Source organism: Podarcis gaigeae (assembly GCF_964106915.1).
Source record: "Podarcis gaigeae genome assembly, chromosome: 15".
Taxonomy (NCBI): Eukaryota; Metazoa; Chordata; class Lepidosauria; order Squamata; family Lacertidae; genus Podarcis; species Podarcis gaigeae.
This window is the reverse complement of record NC_139692.1, coordinates 41,826,352-41,847,345: the sequence shown is the minus strand read 5'-3', so window position 1 is coordinate 41,847,345 and position 20,994 is coordinate 41,826,352. Positions and strand designations below refer to the sequence as shown.

General features: G+C 47.0%; 1 protein-coding gene across 1 annotated transcript in view; it reads left to right on the top strand.

Moving 5' to 3' along the window:
• Positions 1-20,994, top strand: part of DOC2B (double C2 domain beta) — a 137,250-nt gene that overhangs the window by 68,051 nt on the left and 48,205 nt on the right. Inside the window, exon 4 of the mRNA XM_083715238.1 lies at positions 2,736-2,845. Within this exon, the coding sequence (XP_083571364.1) occupies positions 2,736-2,845 (110 nt within the window). The remainder of the gene's footprint in view (positions 1-2,735; positions 2,846-20,994) is intronic.

Here is a 20,994-nt window from a genome sequence, read left to right as displayed (position 1 = left end):
AAAGTGCAGGCAGATCGACACAGGAGGGTTGGGGAGGACATCCAGGTGGGAGACTGGGTCTGGTTGGCAGCACAAGCAGTTCCAGCCAGATCGTTAGCCAAGAAGAAACTAGGGCACAAGCAGCTAGGGCCTTACCAAGTAGAGGCACAGATCAACCCAGTGGCCTTCCGGTTGACACTCCCGGAGGGTTCCAGAATGCACCCGGTCTTTCATAGATCAGTGCTCACGCCCTACAGAGAGCCCCACAGGTTTCAAGCACCGGGGAAGGCGCCAGACCCGCTCAGAGAAGCGCCCAAAAAAGGGGGGTCGCCGAAAGGGGAGCCAATTAATGAAGCCACTGAGATTTTAGACTCAAGGTGGGGGGAGGACGGGATTGAATATCTTCTCGCCACGGAGGACACCCCGGCCAGCGCCAACAGGTGGGTGCCGGATTACGCAGTGGAAGAGCAGTTGCTCAAGGAAGAATTCCACACACTTTTCCCGCACAAGCCTATGCCGGCGGGCTTTTTCGAGGATTGTTTGTTCACACCCACACTCTCGGCCAGCACTTTCCGGGGTTTCTCGTCAGCTGAGGACTCGGCTCCGGGAGGCAGCTCTCCGGAGGGATCACTTTCAGGTTTTGGCACGGGGGGATCTTATTGGTGGGAGGACCAACCCGAGGTGGGCTGGCGCAGAGACATGCCGAAGGGGCCCTGGGAGGTGGACCCCCATCAAACAACAGGGGGAGGAGGGCTCTTGGGTGATTTGGGGTCGAGCGCAGATTTCGAGCACACCGCGCAGGAGATGGAAGCGGAGGAGGTCGTCGTCGACGAGCCCATGGGGGACTTCCCGGACTTATCTCGATGGTTGCAAGCCTCAGGGGACGAGCTGTATCCTGGACTCACCCCTACAACAATGGAGCACCCGGAACCCGCACCGGAAGAGGGGGAGGGGGGAAGGGGGGGCTTCGAGGGGGGGATGGATGTCAGGGGTTCAGAAGGAGAGACACAGGAGGGGGAGCAAATGGAGAGTGAGGAGGAGGAGTACGAGGGGGGCGCAGGCAGTGACAGTGGCCAGAGTTATTCCACAAGCCTCTCTAGCGAATCGGAGGACTCACAGAAGGGAGCGCCGGTGGCCAGAGCAAGGGAGATTCCAAGGGAGAAACCTCAAGAGGGAGGGGCCAGCGGGGAGTCTCTGAACAGCAGCTGGAGATCAGGGCCAGCGTCTCCACCAGAGCGCAGTGGGGAGGGGGAGTCCCAGGAGTCGGGACCAGTGTCCTCACCACCAGAGGGAGGAGAGGAGTCAGGTTTGGCAACACCCACATCAGGAAGCGGGGAAACGGTCAGAAGGAAAGTCACCGGCTGGGCGCGCGCGCCAAGTTCAAATGTACAGGAGCGCGGCACAGCGGGGAGCCCGGGAAGGGAGCCAGGTCCTAAAGCCCGCCGGAGGGAGGGGCAAGACTCAGGAGGCTCCGCGTCAGAGGAGTCCAGGAAGGAGGGAACCCCAGAGGGCAGAAGGACCCAACGCAGGAAAGAGCAGCGCAAGAGGTGGAGCCGGGCTAGAATCTTAAACTGGTGTGGGTGGAGCAGTGAGTCAGAGGGGACTTAGCCGGTCTAGCGTTAAGACGTGGGCCTGCGCGCCCAGAGCTTGGAAATGGAAACTAAACTTCAATAAAGACTTTTGTATATAATATCCACTGGGCGTTGGTCCTCTGTGAGCTGGGACCTAGCGGCAGTCCTGACAGTATGCTTCGTTTTAGTCCATTTTAATTGTGATTCACATTTCTACTTTTCCTCCAAGGAGCTCAATGCAGCCTACCTTCTGCATTTCAGTGGGAGGGAAGTGTCAACAACAACACAGAAAATAACATAATTTTTTAGGTAACATTCACAGACTTTTTAAAGCAAATATCACTCCTGTTTCCTTCTATAATTTCCGCTCCTGACCGCAAACACACTTGCGAATTGCAAGGATTTCCGCTCCTATCTCCATCTCCGATGGAACTGTCCAACATTTCCTGTTTCCATTCCAGTGCCATCGTTCAACATCCCTAATCTCTATAAACCTTGCATAGAACACGGAACGGCAATATTTAATCATGCAAGTAAAGGGGGAAAGCAAGAAAACATCAGCCTCATTAAGAAACACTCCTTCGCGGCTTCTCAATCATGTCTCAATAAAAGCTTGCATTTTTATTTTTATTTTTTAAAAATGGACCAAATGTGCCAAGGCAGCCATTTCTCTTTATGGTAGTGAGAAATCATTATGCCAAGATCTAAGGATATTTTAAAGGCCTGCCAACTGCAATATATTCTCATCACTTATGGTCTCTCTCTTCCCTGAGACTTGGTGGAATCGCCCCTAGCTGGCTCCTGAGTCCTGCTAGGACTTCAGTTTGTCTGCCTTCCTGAAGTCTGCCCTGCCACACAGCCACAGCTCTTCCCTTAAAAATAAAGCAAGGTACTAGTCCTCAAATTTCTGAATGACTTCATTGTCTACAACTTTATTAACATCTATCTACAACTCTACTAGCATCTCTCGGTATTGTGAATATTACCGAACTTACCTTTTGTTGGTATCTTCATGAACTTATCTAATAGACTGAGTTAAGCATTTGAAAAGTCTATTGAAACCAGACATTATAAGTTCATTTTAGGCTGGGTAGTTCACAAGTCTTTGCATTGTATTTTTCTAACAATCCGGCACAAGGCATATTCACACCCTTTGTTATCTCCTCTTGTTTCTGCTGCCTGCAGGCGAATAAGCTGCGGACCAAAACCTTGCGGAACACCTTGAATCCCACTTGGAATGAAACCCTGACGTACTACGGGATCACCGACGAGGACATGATCCGCAAAACGCTCAGGTGAGTGGAACCCCCAGGGCTCCATCGCCTGGTGGGGCCAAGGAAATGGCCAGTTTTAAAGATGTATTCTGTGTGTACGTGTGTGCTATCATACCACGGTTCTGCATGGGAAGAACAATGGTTCGTTTCATACAGGCATGGAGAACTTCAGGCCAGGCAAGGCCTGATGTGGCCCTCTGCGCCTCTCTTTCTGGCCCTGGCCCGCCCTGTGGGCTGCTTTTGGCTGGCTGGAATGTGTGCTGGAAGCCTGATAATGCATTTTGGTTGCCTGGAAGGATACAGAGGGGGAAAGGCAGTTCTGAGTGTGTGCAGAAACTAGCCTGCTGTAACAAAACAAAATGGTCGCTTGTGGCTCCACCCACTTTTCGATCTGGCCCCGCCCACCACTGACATGTGGCCTCCGGAAGGTTGCTCAGAAGGAACTGTGGCCCTCAGGCTGAAAAGGCACTCTCCACCCTTGACATAACACATTTCTTAGCCGTCTTCCAAAAACACAGAGTTTTCCCGAGGCGGCATTCAGCATGTAATAAAATCAGCTTGAATTGCATATTCAAAGAATCAGCCAGCCTTCCACAAAACTGGCACCTGCCAGATGTTCTTGGACTACAATTCTCATTAGCCGCAGCCAGCTTGGCAGGTGAGGGGATAACTAATCACAGAACAATTAAGAAACATCTACCAACCTAATCTGCCCCTTCTGTTAAAAGCAGTGATAAGGAAGCTCTGGATCCCAAACTTTTTTGCCTGCTCCTTTGGTTCTATCAAGTCATCCCCAGTCCTCACTACCCTACCCTGTGAAAAGCTTTATTATTTTTAAAATAAATTTATTGTACCAGCCCAAGGCCATGGCAAACCCACACGATCGGTTCGAAATATAACTCAAGCACTTGAAAATAAAAGCAGAGACCATATATTGGAAGATAACCGATAGCAGGGATACGGTCACAGCTACACAAACTGAGTTTCAGGTTAGGCCTCCAAATCGCCCCTTACAATTTATGTCAATTTTAACCAGTGCCTCCTCCCTAATATTTTTTGCCACCAGAGCAAAAGGGGCCAATTTATGGGTCAGGAAGGCCACTCAACGGCCCATGCAACCGTTCTGTCAGAGAGAACCCGCTTTCTTGTACAAACAGGGATTTTAGAAAGTGTCTCGCTGGATCTGCGTATAAGGGACAAGTCAACATATCATGGAATATATATTCCACCTGAGGTTGGAATAAAAGAGGCTGTCTGTATACAGTATCTTATTCTAATGATCATCCAGAACAGAAGAAGACATCACTTGAAATCGCAACTCAGTAAAAGCTGTAAAAAAATAATTAAACACAGAACAATAAAGAAACATCTAACATCCTAATCTACTCCTTCTGTTAAAAGCAAGGATATAGGGAACCTCTGTGTTAGTGGTTCCCAAACTTTTTGGGGGGGCACCCCTTGGTTAATAATAATTTTGTTTTTTATACCCCGTCCATCTGACTGGGTTTCCCCAGCCACTCTGGGCAGCTTCCAGCATATATAAAAACATAATAAAATGTCAAACGTTAAAAGCTTCCCAGTACTGGGCAGCTTTCAGATGTCTTTCCCAATGCCCCCTACCCCACCCCATAAAAAGCATTATTCAGAATAGCAGCTTGCATGACCCACTATGGAAGACAACGACACAATAAAATTCGAAACAGTAACAATGAATTGCACATTTGTTCAAAATCCAATTAAAACTGTTTTATTAATTCAACAAAATTGACTGAACTTGATCCGGTATGGCCTGCAATTACCAAAATTACTGGCTAGCTTGTGACTTGTGACAAGACTAGGACTAGCCGCCTGAGAAACAGTTTCTATTCAAATGCGATTTTGGTTTTAAACACAGTGTAAGGTAGTCTCGATGGGAGTATATTGTATTTAATTATGGTGTATCAGAGTTTTTAGGGGGCTAACCAGGCTGGGATAGCTGGGATAGCAGGTTTGTTGGTTTCTGAATGTCTGATGTAGATTTTCAATTTCGTTGTTCTGTATGGGACAATGACAATAAAGATTATCGTATCATAACTGAGAATCGCAACTACAAATAAATGTGGCGGAAAGAAAATAGCTTTGGAAGCAACTGGAGCAGTAAAACTTTAGCAACAAAGTGAGGGACGTGTTTTGCTCCAGGCTCTAGCCTGGTTAATTGCAAATAAGTGATCGACAGACATGGAGGGGCACATCTGCTGCCCCCTTGCCCCCTAGGGAATCCCACCACCCCAGGGAATGGCACTCACTTTGGGGACCCTCCGCACTGATTAACTGATCAATTCAGAGTCATGAAATTGTGATGGGCAGAAACTGCGCCTGGGTTCTGTGGCATTCTGAGTCGCAGACGTTATCTGCTTTCTCATCTCGTCCCGTTCAAAGCAGCATCTCTCTACGGCGCAGTTTGGGATTCCATTCAGATCCTCGATAGAGCCATTAAAATCTCCTTTCTCAGCAGCAGATCAGGGCAGCCTTCTTATTTATCGAGGGCCATCATTTGCACTTGCGTGGCTGCTCTGGCATCAATCAGAGGCCCCTCCTGAGAAGGGTGCTTGATTGATAAGCCACCTGCCTTCAGGAGATAGCTTCCGAGGATCTATCTTATGAGCACTTCATCACCTTAAAGGTTCGCAATTCATCAGCTGCTATGTGCAAGGATGTGTGTGTGTGTTTACACAACTGGCAGCAGCAGAGCTGCTAAGTTTATTTTCATTTTTTATGCTTCTAACTAAAGAAACAGTTCATCGATTGCAGATTCTTAGGCTAAGAGGAGTGTTAGATTTCAAGGAGAGCTGAGCAGGCAGGGTGGTTTGTGAGACCCTGAGCGAGACTTACCGTATTATTTGCTCTATAAGACTCACTTTTTCCCTCCTAAAAAGTAAGGGGAAATATGTGTGCGTCTTATGGAGCGAATGCAGGCTGCGCAGCTATCTCAGAAGCCAGAACAGCAAGAGGGATCGCTGCTTTCACTGCACAGCGATCCCTCTTGCTCTTCTGGCTTCTGAGATTCAGAATATATTTTTTCTTGTTTTGCTCCTCCAAAAACTAGGTGCGTCTTGTGGTCTGGTGCGTCTTATAGAGCGAAAAATATGGTATATAGCAAAGCTGTGTCTTGCCACTGCATCAAAAAAAAATGTTCTGTTGTGAGGCCCTTTAAATTCTGCGCCCAGAAAAGTGCTGTTCTGCAACCGGGATCATTTCTGCAAGTCAAGTAAAACTGCATAGATTCTCCAGTGTTGCAGAATGTGTTCTTTGCTGGTGGTGATTGTTGGCCGGGGCTCCAAAGCTGAGTCAGTGAGCCAGATGGATTGCTCTCTTAAAATGTTGCAATTGACTGTAGCAGTGCTTTGGTTAATCAAACAGCATATTTTCATTTGGATTGCTTATAAAATAATAATTCAGGAGGAGGGGAACATTTAGGGAACTAGCCTAGTCCCCCTAGTCCACTGACTGCACACTGCTGGTACAAATGCAATCTGCTGGCATGAGAGTCTTCAGGAAATGCAGCGGTTAATCTTAAATACAGCTACAGCAATGGCAGGTGCCCTAAGCTTTGGTCGTTGATCTGAGACTGTCACACCACCTGACTACCCTATACAGTAATACCTCATGTTACGTTTGCTTCATGTTACGTTTTTTTCAGGTTGCGTCCCATGGCGACCCAGAAGTACTGTGAAGGGTTATTTCTGGGTTTCACCACTCACACATGCGCAGTAGCGCTAGATCGTGCTTCGCGCATGCGCACAAACACCAAATCGCACCTGCGTAGATACGGTGCTTCAGGTTGCGGGCTTTTCATCTTGCGAACGGGCCTCCGGAACGGATCCCATTCGCAACCAGAGGTACCACTGTGTATATAAATAGGAGCTGGGCTAGCTTATCTTAAGGCTGAGAGCATTTCTACAATCTCTCGCTATGCCCAGTAGGGGGCACCGTCTGCTCCCTTCTCTTTTGGCGAAAGCACGTCAAAGTGCAAGTAGATAAATAGGTACCGCTCTGGTGGGAAGGTAAACGGCGTTTCCGTGCGCTGCTCTGGTTCGCCAGAAGTGGCTTAGTCCTGCTGGCCACATGAACCGGAAGCTGTACGCCGGCTCCCTCGGCCAGTAAAGCGAGATGAGCGCCGCAACCCCAGAGTCGGCCGCGACTGGACCTAACGGTCAGGGATCCCTTTACCTTTACCTAGACCAGGACCCAAACTTGGGTCTCCAGGTGCTTTTGGACTACAAATCCCATCACCCTTGGCCACTGGGCCTGCTAGCTAAGGATGATGGGAGTTGTAGTCCCCCAAAAAACACAAGTGGAGACCCGAGTTTGGGAGACAATGTCCTAGAACCAAGGTGGCAGGCAAAGTGTCTCTGCCTCCTGAGAGGTGGTGTGGACCAGAGAAATGCACACACAACAGGCAGGTAGTACTCCTCCTCGTGTCTGAAAGCGCTGTGTTCGAGAGAGGCTCTAACAAATTGGAGAGAGAGACAAGGGCAGAGAGGGAGGGCTGCTGTGGAGGGAACAGAGGAGATGCGAAAGGATCCTCACTCGCAATTTGCCCCCACTCTTGGCAGAGGCCCCCACATGCCTCAGGAGTCCTCTTCTGGGTCCTCGGCCAGTCCTCCAGCTGCATCATCCTCATATAGAAATATAAATAAAATTATTATTATTATTATTATTATTATTATTATTATTATTATTATGTATCCAGCCCATGAGAGGGTCCATGCGCAGCCCTCCTGCCCGGGGCTGACAGTAGCTGGGATCCAGTGACACCTGGGGTTTGGGCAAAGTCTCCCCACCTCTTCCTCTCCAAACGACCCCCCCTTTTTTTGCTGCCCTTATTCCACTCCCACTCCCCCCAGTAACAAAAACCCAGAGCGTGATGCAAGACCACAGGCCCGCTCAGGTCCCCAGGAGCCGTGAAACTTTCCATCTCACCAGATCGCTTCATTTCGCCTGGAAAAAATATATATATATTAGTCATACCTCAAAACAGCCACAGGCTTGTCAGCTTACAAAGCCCGTGTGGTTTTTTTTATTTTTTTTCTGCTGTTTCTCCCCACTCATTCCTCCCCTCCACCCTGCTTTAAAGTTCCCAGGTATTTGTACCATGAAAATTGATTTAAAGGGAAAATAGCTCGGAAGAGCTGTTTTTGCTCAAACACAGCAGGTGCTGCAAATGGGTTCACTGTCGCTTCAGTTTCTGCTTCTGTTGAAGTGGAACCCAGGGCGGGGGGGGGGGGGAGAGAAAGGTTTTTTCTGGAAATTGGTCAGACTCTGAGGTTGCATAAGAAAGATGAACTGTGGGTGGGTGCGTTGCATTTGACTTTTAACCTTTTTCATTGTGGTTTTGCGTTGAGGACTGTCTTCGAGAGAGGACTGTTTTGGCCTAAAAATGGCAGTATATGTTTGGTTTTGGCTTTTTAAAAAATCTAAACAAGTAAATCGAAATTGTCCAATTGTGCCTCGAAAGCCCCTTCCGCATCCTCTTCAGCTGTTGAGAGGCTGAATCAGCACCATGGACAGAGTCCAGCCTTTCGGTGTCATTGGCTGCTTACATCAACAGCCCAGATCGAACCAAGGTTGATTCATAGAATCATAGAGTTGGAAGAGATCCCGAGGATCATCTAGTCCAGGCCTCCTCAAACTCAGCCCTCCAAATGTTTTTGGCCTACAACTCCCATGATCCCTAGCTAGCAGGACCAGTGGTCAGGGATGATGGGAATTGTAGTCTCAAAACATCTGGAGGGCCGAGGTTGAGGAAGCCCGATCTATCCAACCCCCTGAAATATAGGAATACACATCTGTCTCATAAGGGGATTGAACCTGCAACAATGGCATTATTCGTATCGAACTCTAGAGATCCAGTGTGGTGTAGTGGTTAAGAGCGGTAGACTCGTAATCTGGTGAACCGGGTTCGCGTCTCCGCTCCTCCACATGCAGCTGCTGGGTGACCTTGGGCCAGTCACACTTCTCTGAAGTCTCTCAGCCCCACTCACCTCACAGAGTGTTTGTTGTGGGGGAGGAAGGGAAAGGAGATGGGTTTTTTATATACAGTGGTACCTCAGGTTACATACGCTTCAGGTTACAGACTCCGCTAACCCAGAAATAGTGCTTCAGGTTAAGAACTTTGCTTCAGGATGAGAACAGAAATCGTGCTCTGGTGGTGCGGCGGCAGCGGGAGGCCTCATTAGCTAAAGTGGTGCTTCAGGTTAAGAACAGTTTCAGGTTAAGAACGGACCTCCGGAACGAATTAAGTACTTAACCCGAGGGACCACTGTATATATAAATTTTAAATAGTTTTTTAACATACCATTTTCAACAATAATTAAACATACATTTACATCTTATTCAAGTTTTTTTTACTTCCATCAGTCCTGTCTGAAAATTTTCCAATCTAATCTCTTAGTATGCATTTCTTATTTTCCCTATTACATTTCAAGCTCATAACCAATATCTCTATCTTTTTCTACTTTGTAACACTTCGTATATTTCTCCTTACAAAACTTCCTGTAGTCCTACTAGCATAATTTGTTGATTACAGTTGCTCTTCAAATAATTCGTATACTTCTTCCAATCTTCTGCAAATCTCTGGTCCCGCAGGTTTCGAATCCTTCCTGTCATTTTGTCCAATTCTGCATAGTCCATTAATTTTGTCTACCATTCTTCTTTTGTCGGAATTTCTTCTTGCTTCTATTTCTGGGCTAACAATACTCTTGCTGCTGTTGTTGCATATAAGAACAGTTTGACATCTTGCCTATTAATGTCTTGGCCTATAATACCAAGTAAAAATGCTTCTGGTTTTTTAAAAAATGTATATTTCAACAATAGAAATATAGGGGAACGAAATATAGGGAAAGGATTTTCTTAGCCGCTTTGAGACTCCTTAAGGGGAGTGAAAGGCGGGAGGGATATCAAGTCCAAACTCCTCCTCCTCCTCCTCCTCCTCCTCCTCCTCCTCCTCCTCCTCCTCCTCTTCTTCTTCTTCTTCTTCTTCTTCTTCTTCTTCTTCTTCTTCTTCTTCCTCTTGCTCTTCCTCCTCCTCCTCCTCCTCCTCTTCTTCTTCTTCTTCTTCTTCTTCTTCCTCTTGCTCTTCCTCCTCCTCCTCCTCCTCTTCTTCTTCTTCTTCTTCTTGCTCTTGCTCTTCCTCCTCCTCCTCCTCCTCCTCTTCTTCTTCTTCTTCTTCTTCTTCTTCTTCCTCCTCCTCTTGCTCTTCCTCCTCCTCCTCCTCTTCTTCTTCTTCTTCTTCTTCCTCTTGCTCTTCCTCCTCCTCCTCCTCCTCCTCTTCTTCTTCTTCTTCTTCTTCTTCTTCTTCTTCTTCTCCTCCTTCTTCTTCCCAACTGAGCTAGGTTGCTTACTTTTTATTTTATTGCATTGCATTTCTTGCATTTATATTCTCCCCATTTTATCCTCCCAGGAACCCTGTGAGGTAGGTTGGGATGACAGATAAAGTGACTGTTCAGCCAGTGAGTTTCATGGCCAAGTGGGAATTTGAACCCTGTTCTCCCAGGCCTTTGCCCAACAGTCCACCTTGTCCACCATTCTTGCTCAATGGCGGGATCCAGCTCTGTTTGCATTTACAAGTGCTGCTGTTGGTATATAAAGCCCTTAACGGTTTGGGACTAGCTTAACTGAAATGCTGCCCTGCCCCATATATGCCCATGTGTTGTGGGCTGGCTTGGGTGGAGAGGAGTGGTGGGTGGCACTGGTTGGGGAGGCACCCAAGGGAACCGCCAGGGTAAGAAGGCTCAGAGCCTGGGGGTTGGTGGTGGGGGGACGGTGAGGGGTCAGAGGGAGAAGACCGGGAGGAAGAGATGTTGGAAGATGAAGTGGCAACAGGGTTAAGTGAGCAGGAGGCAGCTGGGGCAGAGAGCGGTTCAGACACAGAGACGGGAGAGGAGGGGGGCAAATAACAATAATTTAAAAAATTATTTATACCCCGCCCTCCCCAACCAACACCAGGCTCAGAGCAGCTAACAACCAATAATAAAAACAAGTTGATTAAAATTGAATTTAAAAAACAAGATTAAAATACAACATTAAAACATTAAGATGGAGCCTCTTCACAGAAGGAGAAAGGAAAAAAGAAAGAGGGGGAGGGAATCAAACTGATTCTAAGCCAAAGGCCAGGCGGAACAACTCTGTCTTACAGGCCCTGTGGAAAGAAATCAGATCCCGCAGGGCCCTGGTCTCATGAGACAGAGCATTCCACCAGGCTGGGGCCAGTGTTGAAAAGGCCCTGGCTCTGGTTGAGGCTAATCTGACTTCCTTAGGGCCCGGGACCTCTAGGGTGTTGCTATTTATGGACCTTAAGGTCCTCCGTGGGGCATAACAGGAGAGGCGGTCCCATAGGTACAAGGGTCCTAGGCCGCATAGGGCTTTAAAGGTCAAAACCAGCACCTTAAACCTGACCCTGTACTCCACCAGGAGCCAGTGCAGGGCAAAGGGCAAAGATGAGTCAGACTGAGCCAATAGCCAATGAATTCTAGCTCGGGGCAGGTCACCCCAATGGACCACCCTGCAGACATTTGGTGTTTTTATTTTTGATTTAGAAAAGAAGGCAGATGGAAGGACATATTAGCAGATTGCAAAATTACCTGTGCTGTGGAAGAAGGAGACAGGCATTGGATTTCCACACACACCCTTCCCATCTCATAATTAGTGCCGCATTGAAAATTTCTTCTGTGTTTTCCCTCTAGCCATTTCTGCATCAGTTGATGAGAAAAGAAATTACATTTGGACATTATCAAAGAGGATATAAAATTTATTTACATTTTTCAAGGGGGGGACGGACAGGATTGCTTTTTTTGGCGGCCTTGCCTCCCGTTCAATGGGCTGCAGCCAACTCAGCTTTACTCAGAGTAAACCCACTGAAATTAATGGGCTGCGCACAACTCTATTCTACTCAGAATAGACACATTGAAATTACTGGGCTGCATGCGGACACTGAGGTCCAACTGTGAGGGCCTTCTGGAGGTTCCCTCACTGCGAGATGTGAGGTTACAGGAAACCAGGCAGAGGGCCTTCTCGGTGGTGGCGCCCACCCTGTGGAACACCCTCCCACCAGATGTCAAGGAAATAAACAACTACCTGACTTTTAGAAGACATCTGAAGGCAGCCCTTCAGGGAAGTTTTTAATGTCTGATGTTTTATCCTTTTTAAAATTATTATTATCATTAATTCTGTTGGGAGCTGTCCAGAGTGACTAGGTAAACCCAGCCAGGTGGGTGGGGTATACATAATAAATAATAACAACAACAACAACAACAACAACAACAACAACAAAACAACAATAATAACAATAATAACAATAATCCAACTCTGTTCCACAATAGTCTAACCACTGAAATTAAAAGGCTGTTCTCAGTTCTACTCAAATTGAAATTACTGGGCTATATCAACCTTGGTTTTATGCAGAATAAGCCTGCTAAATTTAATGGATCTAAGACATGCCCATTCATCTGATGGGTCCACTCTGCACGACTAATGTTGCATACAGCCTAACAAACCCAATTTAGTCATGCCCATTAATTTCAATGGTAATTCATGGCTTCCCCCTCCTTGACACCAGGTCAGACGTGGTTGTCCCATCTAGCCCAGTATTGTCTACACTGACTGGCAGCAGCTCTCCAGGGTACCAGGCGGGGGCTCTTTCCCAGCCCTACCTGAAGATGCTGAGGGCTGAACCCATGTGCTCCTGCATGCAAAGCAGATGCTGTAACAGTGAGCTATGTCCCTTTGCCTAATCACAGTCCTCATGGCTGCGATTGGGAACCTAGGAAGCTGCCATATGCTGAATCAGACCATTAGCCCATCTAGCTTAGTACTGTCTGCTCTGACTGGCAGAAACTCTCCAGGCAGGGAATCTTTGCCAGCGCTACCAGGACTTGCCACTGAAGATTGAACCCGGGTCTGTCTGCATGCATGCTCTACCAGCTGAGCTTTTCACCTCCAGTTAATGTATCTGTTAATGCAAACCTAGACAGCATCTTAAAAAGCAGAGACATCACCTTGCCAACAAAGGTCCGTATAGTTCAAGCTCTGGTTTTCCCAGTAGTGATGTATGGAAGTGAGAGCTGGACCATAAAGAAGGCTGATCGCCGAAGAATGGATGCTTTTGAATTCTGGTGCTGGAGGAGACTCTTGAGAGTCCCATGGACTGCAAGAAGATCAAACCGATCCATTCTGAAGGAAATCAGCCCTCAGTGCTTCATGGAAGGACAGATCCTGAAGCTGAGGCTCCAATACTTTGGCCACCTCATGAGAAGACTCCCTGGAAAAGACCCTGATGTTGGGAAAGATGGAGGGCACAAGGAGAAGGGGACGACAGGGGGTGAGATGGTGGGACAGTGTTCTCGAAGCTACAAGCATGAGTCTGACCAAACTGCGGGAGGCCTGGCGTGCTCTGGTCCATGGGGTCACGAAGAATCAGACATGACTAAATGACTAAACAACAATGCATCTGGGCTGGATGTCTAATGCTGGACTCCAGATGTTCCAGAGGTCAACATCCGTTCTTTCATTCCACATCTCCCCTCTCTGGAGGTCCACGTTCTGCAGCCTTCGTTTTCTGCCAGCATTTCCTATTTAAAAAATCCCACAATATCTTCAGCTGAGCACCTGACAGCTGTTCAGTGTTGTTGTTTAAGTGAAGTCTTTTTACCTGCAAAGAAAACAGTGTGGGAAAATATATTTATAAAATAAAATAAAAGCAAAACTTCCCATAAAAGCAGGTTCCAGAGGCTTGCTGGCTAACCTGTCTGACTTCCCAGTTAAAAGCCCATGGGGGGGGCCTTATGAGAAGTGTTTTGCAGCAATTAGAGCAAGCATAGGCAACCTCAGCCCTCCAGATGTTTTAGGACTACAACTCCCATGATCCTTAGCTAACAGGACCAGTGGTCAGGGATGATGGGAATTGTAGTCCCAAAACATATGGAGGGCTGAGGTGGCCTATGCCTGGCTTAGAGTGTCAGACTAGGACCTGGGGGAGACCAGGGTTCAAATTCCCACGGAGCTAAGATCTTCCCTGGGGTTACCTTGGGTCTGTCACTGTCTCTTCGACTGACCTACCTCACAGGCTTGTTGTTGAGGATAAAATGGAAAGGGGCGGAATAATATACATTACCTTGGGGTTATTGAGTGAAAAGTTGGGATACAAATGTATTGATGCTGTTTGAGGAGGACGATAATTAATAATGTGAGAATTACTCCATCCTTTTGGTTGACTCTGTTCCCTGCATTCCCTCCTTATTTAATATCACTTTTTTAAAAAAGTCAGAGGTTGATTTCTTTTTGTGTTCTTCTGTCTCGGTTTTCTCATCTGCTCACCTGCCTCCTCCAAATTAAGCCAGGTGATAATTAAAGGAGCTACTGTGTATCTTTCCGGCTTCACACTCCACTCTCTGGAGCATCCCCAAATACATTTTAACGCATCTTTGGTGTTAATTGACTGAGACTTCAGCTCAGTGCATATTCAGGAAGCAACTGAATATGCTGAGTCCTCCCGAGGTTTTTTGGGGGGGACTTTAAGTGGATTAAAGCTGACAACTTTTCTTGAACTGGATGTGTAACTGAAGTTCACTGGTGAATAATAATAATAATAATAATAATAATAATAATAATAATAATAATAATTTATTATTTATACCCCGCCCATCTGTCTGCCTCTCTGGGCGGCTTCCAAAAAAATATTAAAATACTGTAATGCATCAAACATTAAAAGCCTCCCTAAACAGGGCTGCCTTCAGATATCTTCTAAAAGTCTGGTAGTTGTTGTTCTCTTTGACATCTGGTGGGAGGGCGTTCCACAGCGCGGGCGCCACCACCACCACCGAGAAGGCCCTCTGCCTGGTTCCCTGTAACTTGGCTTCTCGCAGTGAGGGAACCGCCAGAAGGCCCTCGGAGCTGGACCTCAGTGTCCGGGTAGAACGATGGGGGTGGAGATGCTCCTTCAGATATACTGGACCGAGGCCGTTTAGGGCTTTAAAGGTCAGCACCAACACTTTGAATTGTGCTCGGAAACGTACTGCAGAGTTAGAAGGGACCACAGGGTTCGTCTCGTGTTTGGCCTCCCCTACCAGAGACAGTATGCCTCTCTGAATACCCAGCTGCAGGGAATTATGGGGAGAGTGTCAGTTTCAGTTTATTGGTTAGTTTTTCTAGTAGGGCTGTTTCCCATACTATTTGGTACCATTGGTCCATACTTACTCCTGACAGGTCTCTCCAGTGTCTGGTTAGGGTGTTTCTGGCTGCTGAAAGTAGGTGGGTTATGAGTTCTTTGTGGTGTAAATGGGCATTGTTGTCTTGGAAGATGTTTAGTAGGGCCAATTCTGGGGTGATGTCTAATACTTGCTTAGTTACAGTGGTGCCCCGCAAGACAAATGCCTCGCAAGACGGAAAACCCCCTAGATGAAAGGGTTTTCCGTTTTGGAGGTGCTTCGCAAAACGAATTTCCTATGGGCTTGCTTCGCAAGACGAAAATGTCTTGCGAGTTCCTGCGGGTTTTTTTCCTCCCCCCCCTTTTTCTAAGCCGCTAAGCCGCTTATCTGCTTATCCACTAAGCCGATAAGCTGCTAAAAGCCGCTAAAAGCCGCTAAAAGCCGCTAATGGCGCTAATAGCGCTAATCCGCTAAGCCGTCAATGGGCTTGCTTTGCAAGACGAAAAAACTGCTAGACGAAGAGACTCGCGGAACGGATTAATTTCGTCTTGCGAGGCACCACTGTATTTTACATATTTCTCGTGTGGCTGTTGTCCAGAATAGTTGGATTTTGGGGCACTCCCAACACATATGGAGGTATGTGCCTGTGGAGGTGCACCCTCTCCAGCATTTTGGTGAGGTTCCTGGGTGTATTAGTGGGCGTTTAGACCACATTCTGGTCCATTGAATGGGGTTAATCTCATAGCCTATGTCATTCTAACAGAAAAAGACGCCTTTACCCCGGTATGGCTCCCCTTTATCATGTACACATTCTAACAAGACAATGACAAGAATCCACCAACAGCATACAAATCAATATGGCTAACCTGATCCAAAACACCCACCCACCCCACTCACACACGAAAACAAAGATCACCACAGCCAATCACAAACAAACAACCACACCCTAGGCCAACCCCAACCTCTCTCACCACCAAAGGAACACAAGTGCACAGCACAAGCAATGCTGACACAAAACCCCACACATACATTAAGCATAATAGAAACATCGCCACCCGAACCCCACCCCCACCCATCTTCCCCCCTCCACCCCTTTTCCCCCCTCCCCCTAATGTCTCAACAAATGAAACGGATTTGTAAAAATGTTACATGGAAAAAATACGAGAGACATTACACATACTTCTGTAAAACAAGAAAATCTTTAATTAAAAAAATAAATAAAGTGCTTTTGTGCCTGCGGACTCCCCAATAGGGCATCTGTTTGGCTACTCTGAAAACGGGATGCTGTACCAGATGGGCCGTCCTTTCGCCCTATCCAGCTGCAGGGCTGCCACACTTCGTGACGTTACACATGCGCACATATTTATATAGGCAGATATAACATGGGCATGGAATTAAAAGACAAGATTATAAGTGAGACGGTTGTGTCCCTACTAATCCTTGAAACAGAGGCTGAATTTAACTAAAATCCGGGGTGGAGGGGTGGGGAGAGAGAGACTTTTTATTAACCTGTAAATATTGGCATCCCTAAGGAAGGTCACCTTGATTGGGTTGGTCTTTCAACACCCGGCCAAGACTTTTGCTTCTTTGTTCTTCCAAGCCTTTAAAGATCTTGTCTTCTGGTCTCTCTCTGCTACGGTTTGTGGTTTTTCGCCTCCTGTATTTGATGTGGATTTCAGCTGCTACTCCTTTTTTATTGTCCTTTATTCTGCCAGTCTTTTATATCTGCCTTTTATGTTGTTTGCGATTTTTAAAGCTTACTGCGGGGTTTAATTGCTGCATTGTTCTCCGCATTAACGTTTTATTTTTCCTGGTACGGTGCCTGGAGAATTTATTTTATGAGATGTCTTAGAAATCCAGGGTTGTGGCCAGTGCTAGTGCTACCCAGAACAGACTCATTAAAATTAAGGAACATAATATGTGCTCCAAATGTGTAAGAAATCCATATTTTAGTGTGGCAGCACCTGTGGAACTCCCTGCCTCTTGACAGACGCTTTCACTGTTCTCTTTTTGGTGCTTCTTAAAATATTTCCTTTTAAGCAAAGCCTGTCCAGAAATCCAGAAGTTATGATGTTTTTATTGCAACGATCTGCATGTGATCTTTTATATGTATGTATTTTAATTCTAAAAATGCTTAATTGAAGTTTTAGAAAATAATAACAACCTTGCATGTTATCTATAAAACTGTAGAAAATAATTACCTGCCAGTTTGCAAGTATGATCTAATACATTAAATATTATTGTATGCTGTTGCCAGCCACCAGCTATAATATATTGTTGCTTGTGGGGAAGGGGGAGCAGGGTGTATGTTTCATTCCCCTCTCTTTTTTTTCTATTGGTTATCTGAATAATCTTATGAATGTATTTAAATATCTTCCCCCCTCCCCCCTAGAATTTAAATGTTTTATATTTTTTAAAGCCACTTATAGAGGTTTTCTTGCAATCAAGTGATGTGTGAATGTGTATGTGTGAAATGAAATGAAATAAATCAAATTACCGGTAGGTCCATTCATTTCAATGGGCCTGCTCTTGTGTAAAACTTAAGCTTGGCACCACCCACAGATACTTAATAAATAAATGTGAATATTCTGTCTCTCCTTTTCACACTGATGAAGATTTGGTCCCAAGAGATTGTTTTTAGTGCTCTCTCCCATCCTGTCCCCCTCGTATTTCCTTCTGGGCTCTGGGGATTTGATCCTGGTACCTTCATGTTTTTACAATTTTAGTGTTGTTCTATTATTAGTAGCAATCATAACACTTTATCGTTTATAAATCTCTATTCTGAATCCGGATCTTATAGCAAAGTGGGATGGTATTCTTTGTGCTTTTTGATGCTGCTCTGGGTTGATTTATTGCGTGTGTTGCCTCAGTGGCGTTGCTGAGGTGCGACTAATGGATGTAAATAATCAATCAGTAAGTCAGTAGGGTGTGATCATTAGAGCCTTGGGGCACCATAAAGATCAAAACAAAACAAAACAATACTATGGCATATACCAGCCTTTGCTGCTGCGGTAAGTCCTGAATGATGTTGTCGTTTTGGATTTTAGTTGGGGAGGGAAGATCACTGGGTGACTTGGGGGCTCTGCTGTCTCAGCCTGACCTACCTCAAATGGTTCTTGTAAAATGAGGAAATCTCACCCCTCTTCTTTTGGGAGGGGTGTCCATCAAGCTCCATACTGCCTACACTGACTGGCAGCAGCTCTCCAGGGTTTCAGACAGGGGGATTAAACCTGGGATATTCTGCATTCCACGCAGGTGCTCTACCAAGGAGTTATGATCCTTTTCTCAACTAAGATTCCAGTCCTCAAGATTCTGAATCGAAGGTTGACGTAAGCAATACTTGACTGAAAGTGCAATCTTACATTCACTTACCCGGGAGTAAGCCCCATTGCACTCAATGGGTTTTACTTCCAAGATTGCGCTTTCATGCTTGTTGCCTTGATTATATCTGCCAGCATCTGAAAATCTAACAAACGCAGCCTTTCTCAACCCGTGGGTCCCCAGATGTTGTTGAACTACAACTCCCATCAGCCATAGCTAGCAAGGCCAGAGCTCAGGGATGATGGGAGTTGTAGTCCAACAACATCTGGGGACCCACAGGTTGAGAACCGCTGAACTAGTGGAAGGAGGTCAGATCCACACACCATACATTCCTACTCTTAAACCACGAAGAATCCTAGGAACTGTAGCGTGCTCAGGGCACCGGGAACTGTAGCTCGGTGAGGTTAGGGCTCTTAACAGCCGACAACTCGCACAGGCTCCTTTGAGGGAAGCCACGGCCATTAAAAGTTGCCCCCAAAGGCTCACTCTTCCTCCCTTTTCTCCTGAGGAGGGACGGATGCAGTTGCCAGTTTGTCAGTTGCACAGATGTCAAAAATACTCCCCACAGCCCTTCCTCAGCTGCTGATTCCTGTGTTGAGGGGGAACTTTTCTAGCTAAAGTGACACACACACCATTGGCTTTGCTTCAAATCTCTTGGCAGCCAAGGCTAGCAAAGTCCCACTGAGGGAATCATCCAAGTCCCATTTTGTACACAACACAGCTGGAGCGAGGAAAGAGGTTTTTTGGAGGAGCCAGCTCAGATTCCGCTGAGTCACCTTTTTTTGCTGAACCACTTCCTCGTAATTACCCAACATTAACAATCTCTGGCTGTTTCTCTGCAAAGGTTCGTTTCTGGGGTTGTTTGTTTGCGTGTTTGCTTTTTGGAAGAAGCTTTCTCCCTTTCTGTCTCTCTCTCCACCTTGCCCAGGCAGAGTCTGGCAGGGACCAGATCACCGCTGCACATTCTGCGTGGTACCCGGGAGGGATGCGGCTGGCATCCTCGCTCTGTTCCCATGGCAACGGAACCTCCAAAAGATAACCTAGGAGGCAGCGAGCTTTGGAATGAAGGCCCCCCTCCACTTCAGCAGGCTCAAGTGGGCTAGAGATGTTTCTAAAAGACAGCGGGGTGGGGGGTGGGATTCATATAACAAACTTGAGAGCCTTGCAGGCTCAGCGCCAAAAGGGGGCCCATCTAGCACAGCATCCTGTCCTCACGTTGGCCAACCAGATGCCCAAATGGGAAGTCAGAAAGCAGGACTGGAGTGCGGCAGCCTCTTTCTTCACTTGGGATACCCAGCAACTTGTAGGGGAGGGAAAGAACACAGCCATCAATAGTCTTAATCCTATTTAAAATCCGTCCAAGACAGCGGGTGGCACTACAGCTTGTGCGAGTGGCTTCCAAGATTTGTGTGTCTGTGTGTTTAGTTTTAGATGGGAGCAAGGGGAAGATTCCCAGCCATAGCTGTCAACCGTCCCTTATTTGGCGGGAAAGTCCCTTATCCCGGCGCTGTGTCCCGCTGCTGTCCCTTATTGATGATGTCCCTTAAATTTCCCAGGTTTCAAATGAAGCAGCTCCTCTCCCTCCCTCCCTGCCGGCCAGGGAGGAGGGAGGCTCCAACTGTGTTGCTTGGCTGTGTTGCTCACCCAATAAGGAGTCTAAGAACGACTGGGGGGTGGAGCTTGCATGCCTTGTGCTGATCAAATCGGCCGCGTTGCCTGGGGACTCGCCTTTGCTCAGCGATTCCCAGCAGAGAGGTGACGGTGGTTTTCCTTGCTGCATCCCCTTTGCCGGGTTGCTGCGCTGTGGGAACCACTGCTTGAGGCTTCGTTTGACTGCTGACTGGGCTTTCTGCCTTTGGCTTGGAGGGGCTCAGAAGCTGAACATACCTGTGCTTGGAAAATCCCTTATTTTGGCTGCTGGTCCCTATTTTCAAGGCTGCTGGTCCCTTATTTTCCAATCTGAAATTTGACAGCTGTGTTCCCAGCATGCTGGAAATGTCTCATAGAAGCAAATATTTCAGGTTCAGATGAGCAGTTCAGGCAGAGGCAGAGCAAGGTGGATGCAGTTAGTGCGGTCTGCCCCGGGTGTGACCTCCGAGGGGGGTGACAAAATGCTGTGCGGCAGTCAACGTCTGTGAGAGACGCTGCGGCTTTGGCATGCTCTGGCTGTGCAAAAAAAGCAACTTTGGTTCCGCAAAAAATATGAAATAAAGTCAAACCATTTTTGCAGGCAAAACATAAATAAAATTTAAAAATTCAATGGGGCGGGGATGAAAAGAAATTTTCCGCACCGGATCCCACCTGACCTTTCTACGCCACTGAGTTCAGGTCTGTTCCCAAAGGCTAGCCCAAAATGTGATTTGTGTGATCAGCCATGATGTGTCCGGCATCTTCCAAAATTAACATCAACAAAAAATGTCGGAGAAAGGTGCAGCCTCAAAATTTAGGGGCTTAGCCATGTATTCTAACATTTAAAGCCCTAAACGGCTTCGGTCCAGTATACCTGAAGGAGTGTCTCCATCCCCATCCAGCCTGGACACTGAGGTCCAGCGCTGAGGGCCTTCTGGCGGTTCCCTCATTGCGAGAAGTGAGGTTACAGGGAACCAGAGAGAGGGCCTTCTCAGTGGTGGCGCCCGCCCTGTGGAACGCCCTCCCATCAGGTGTCAA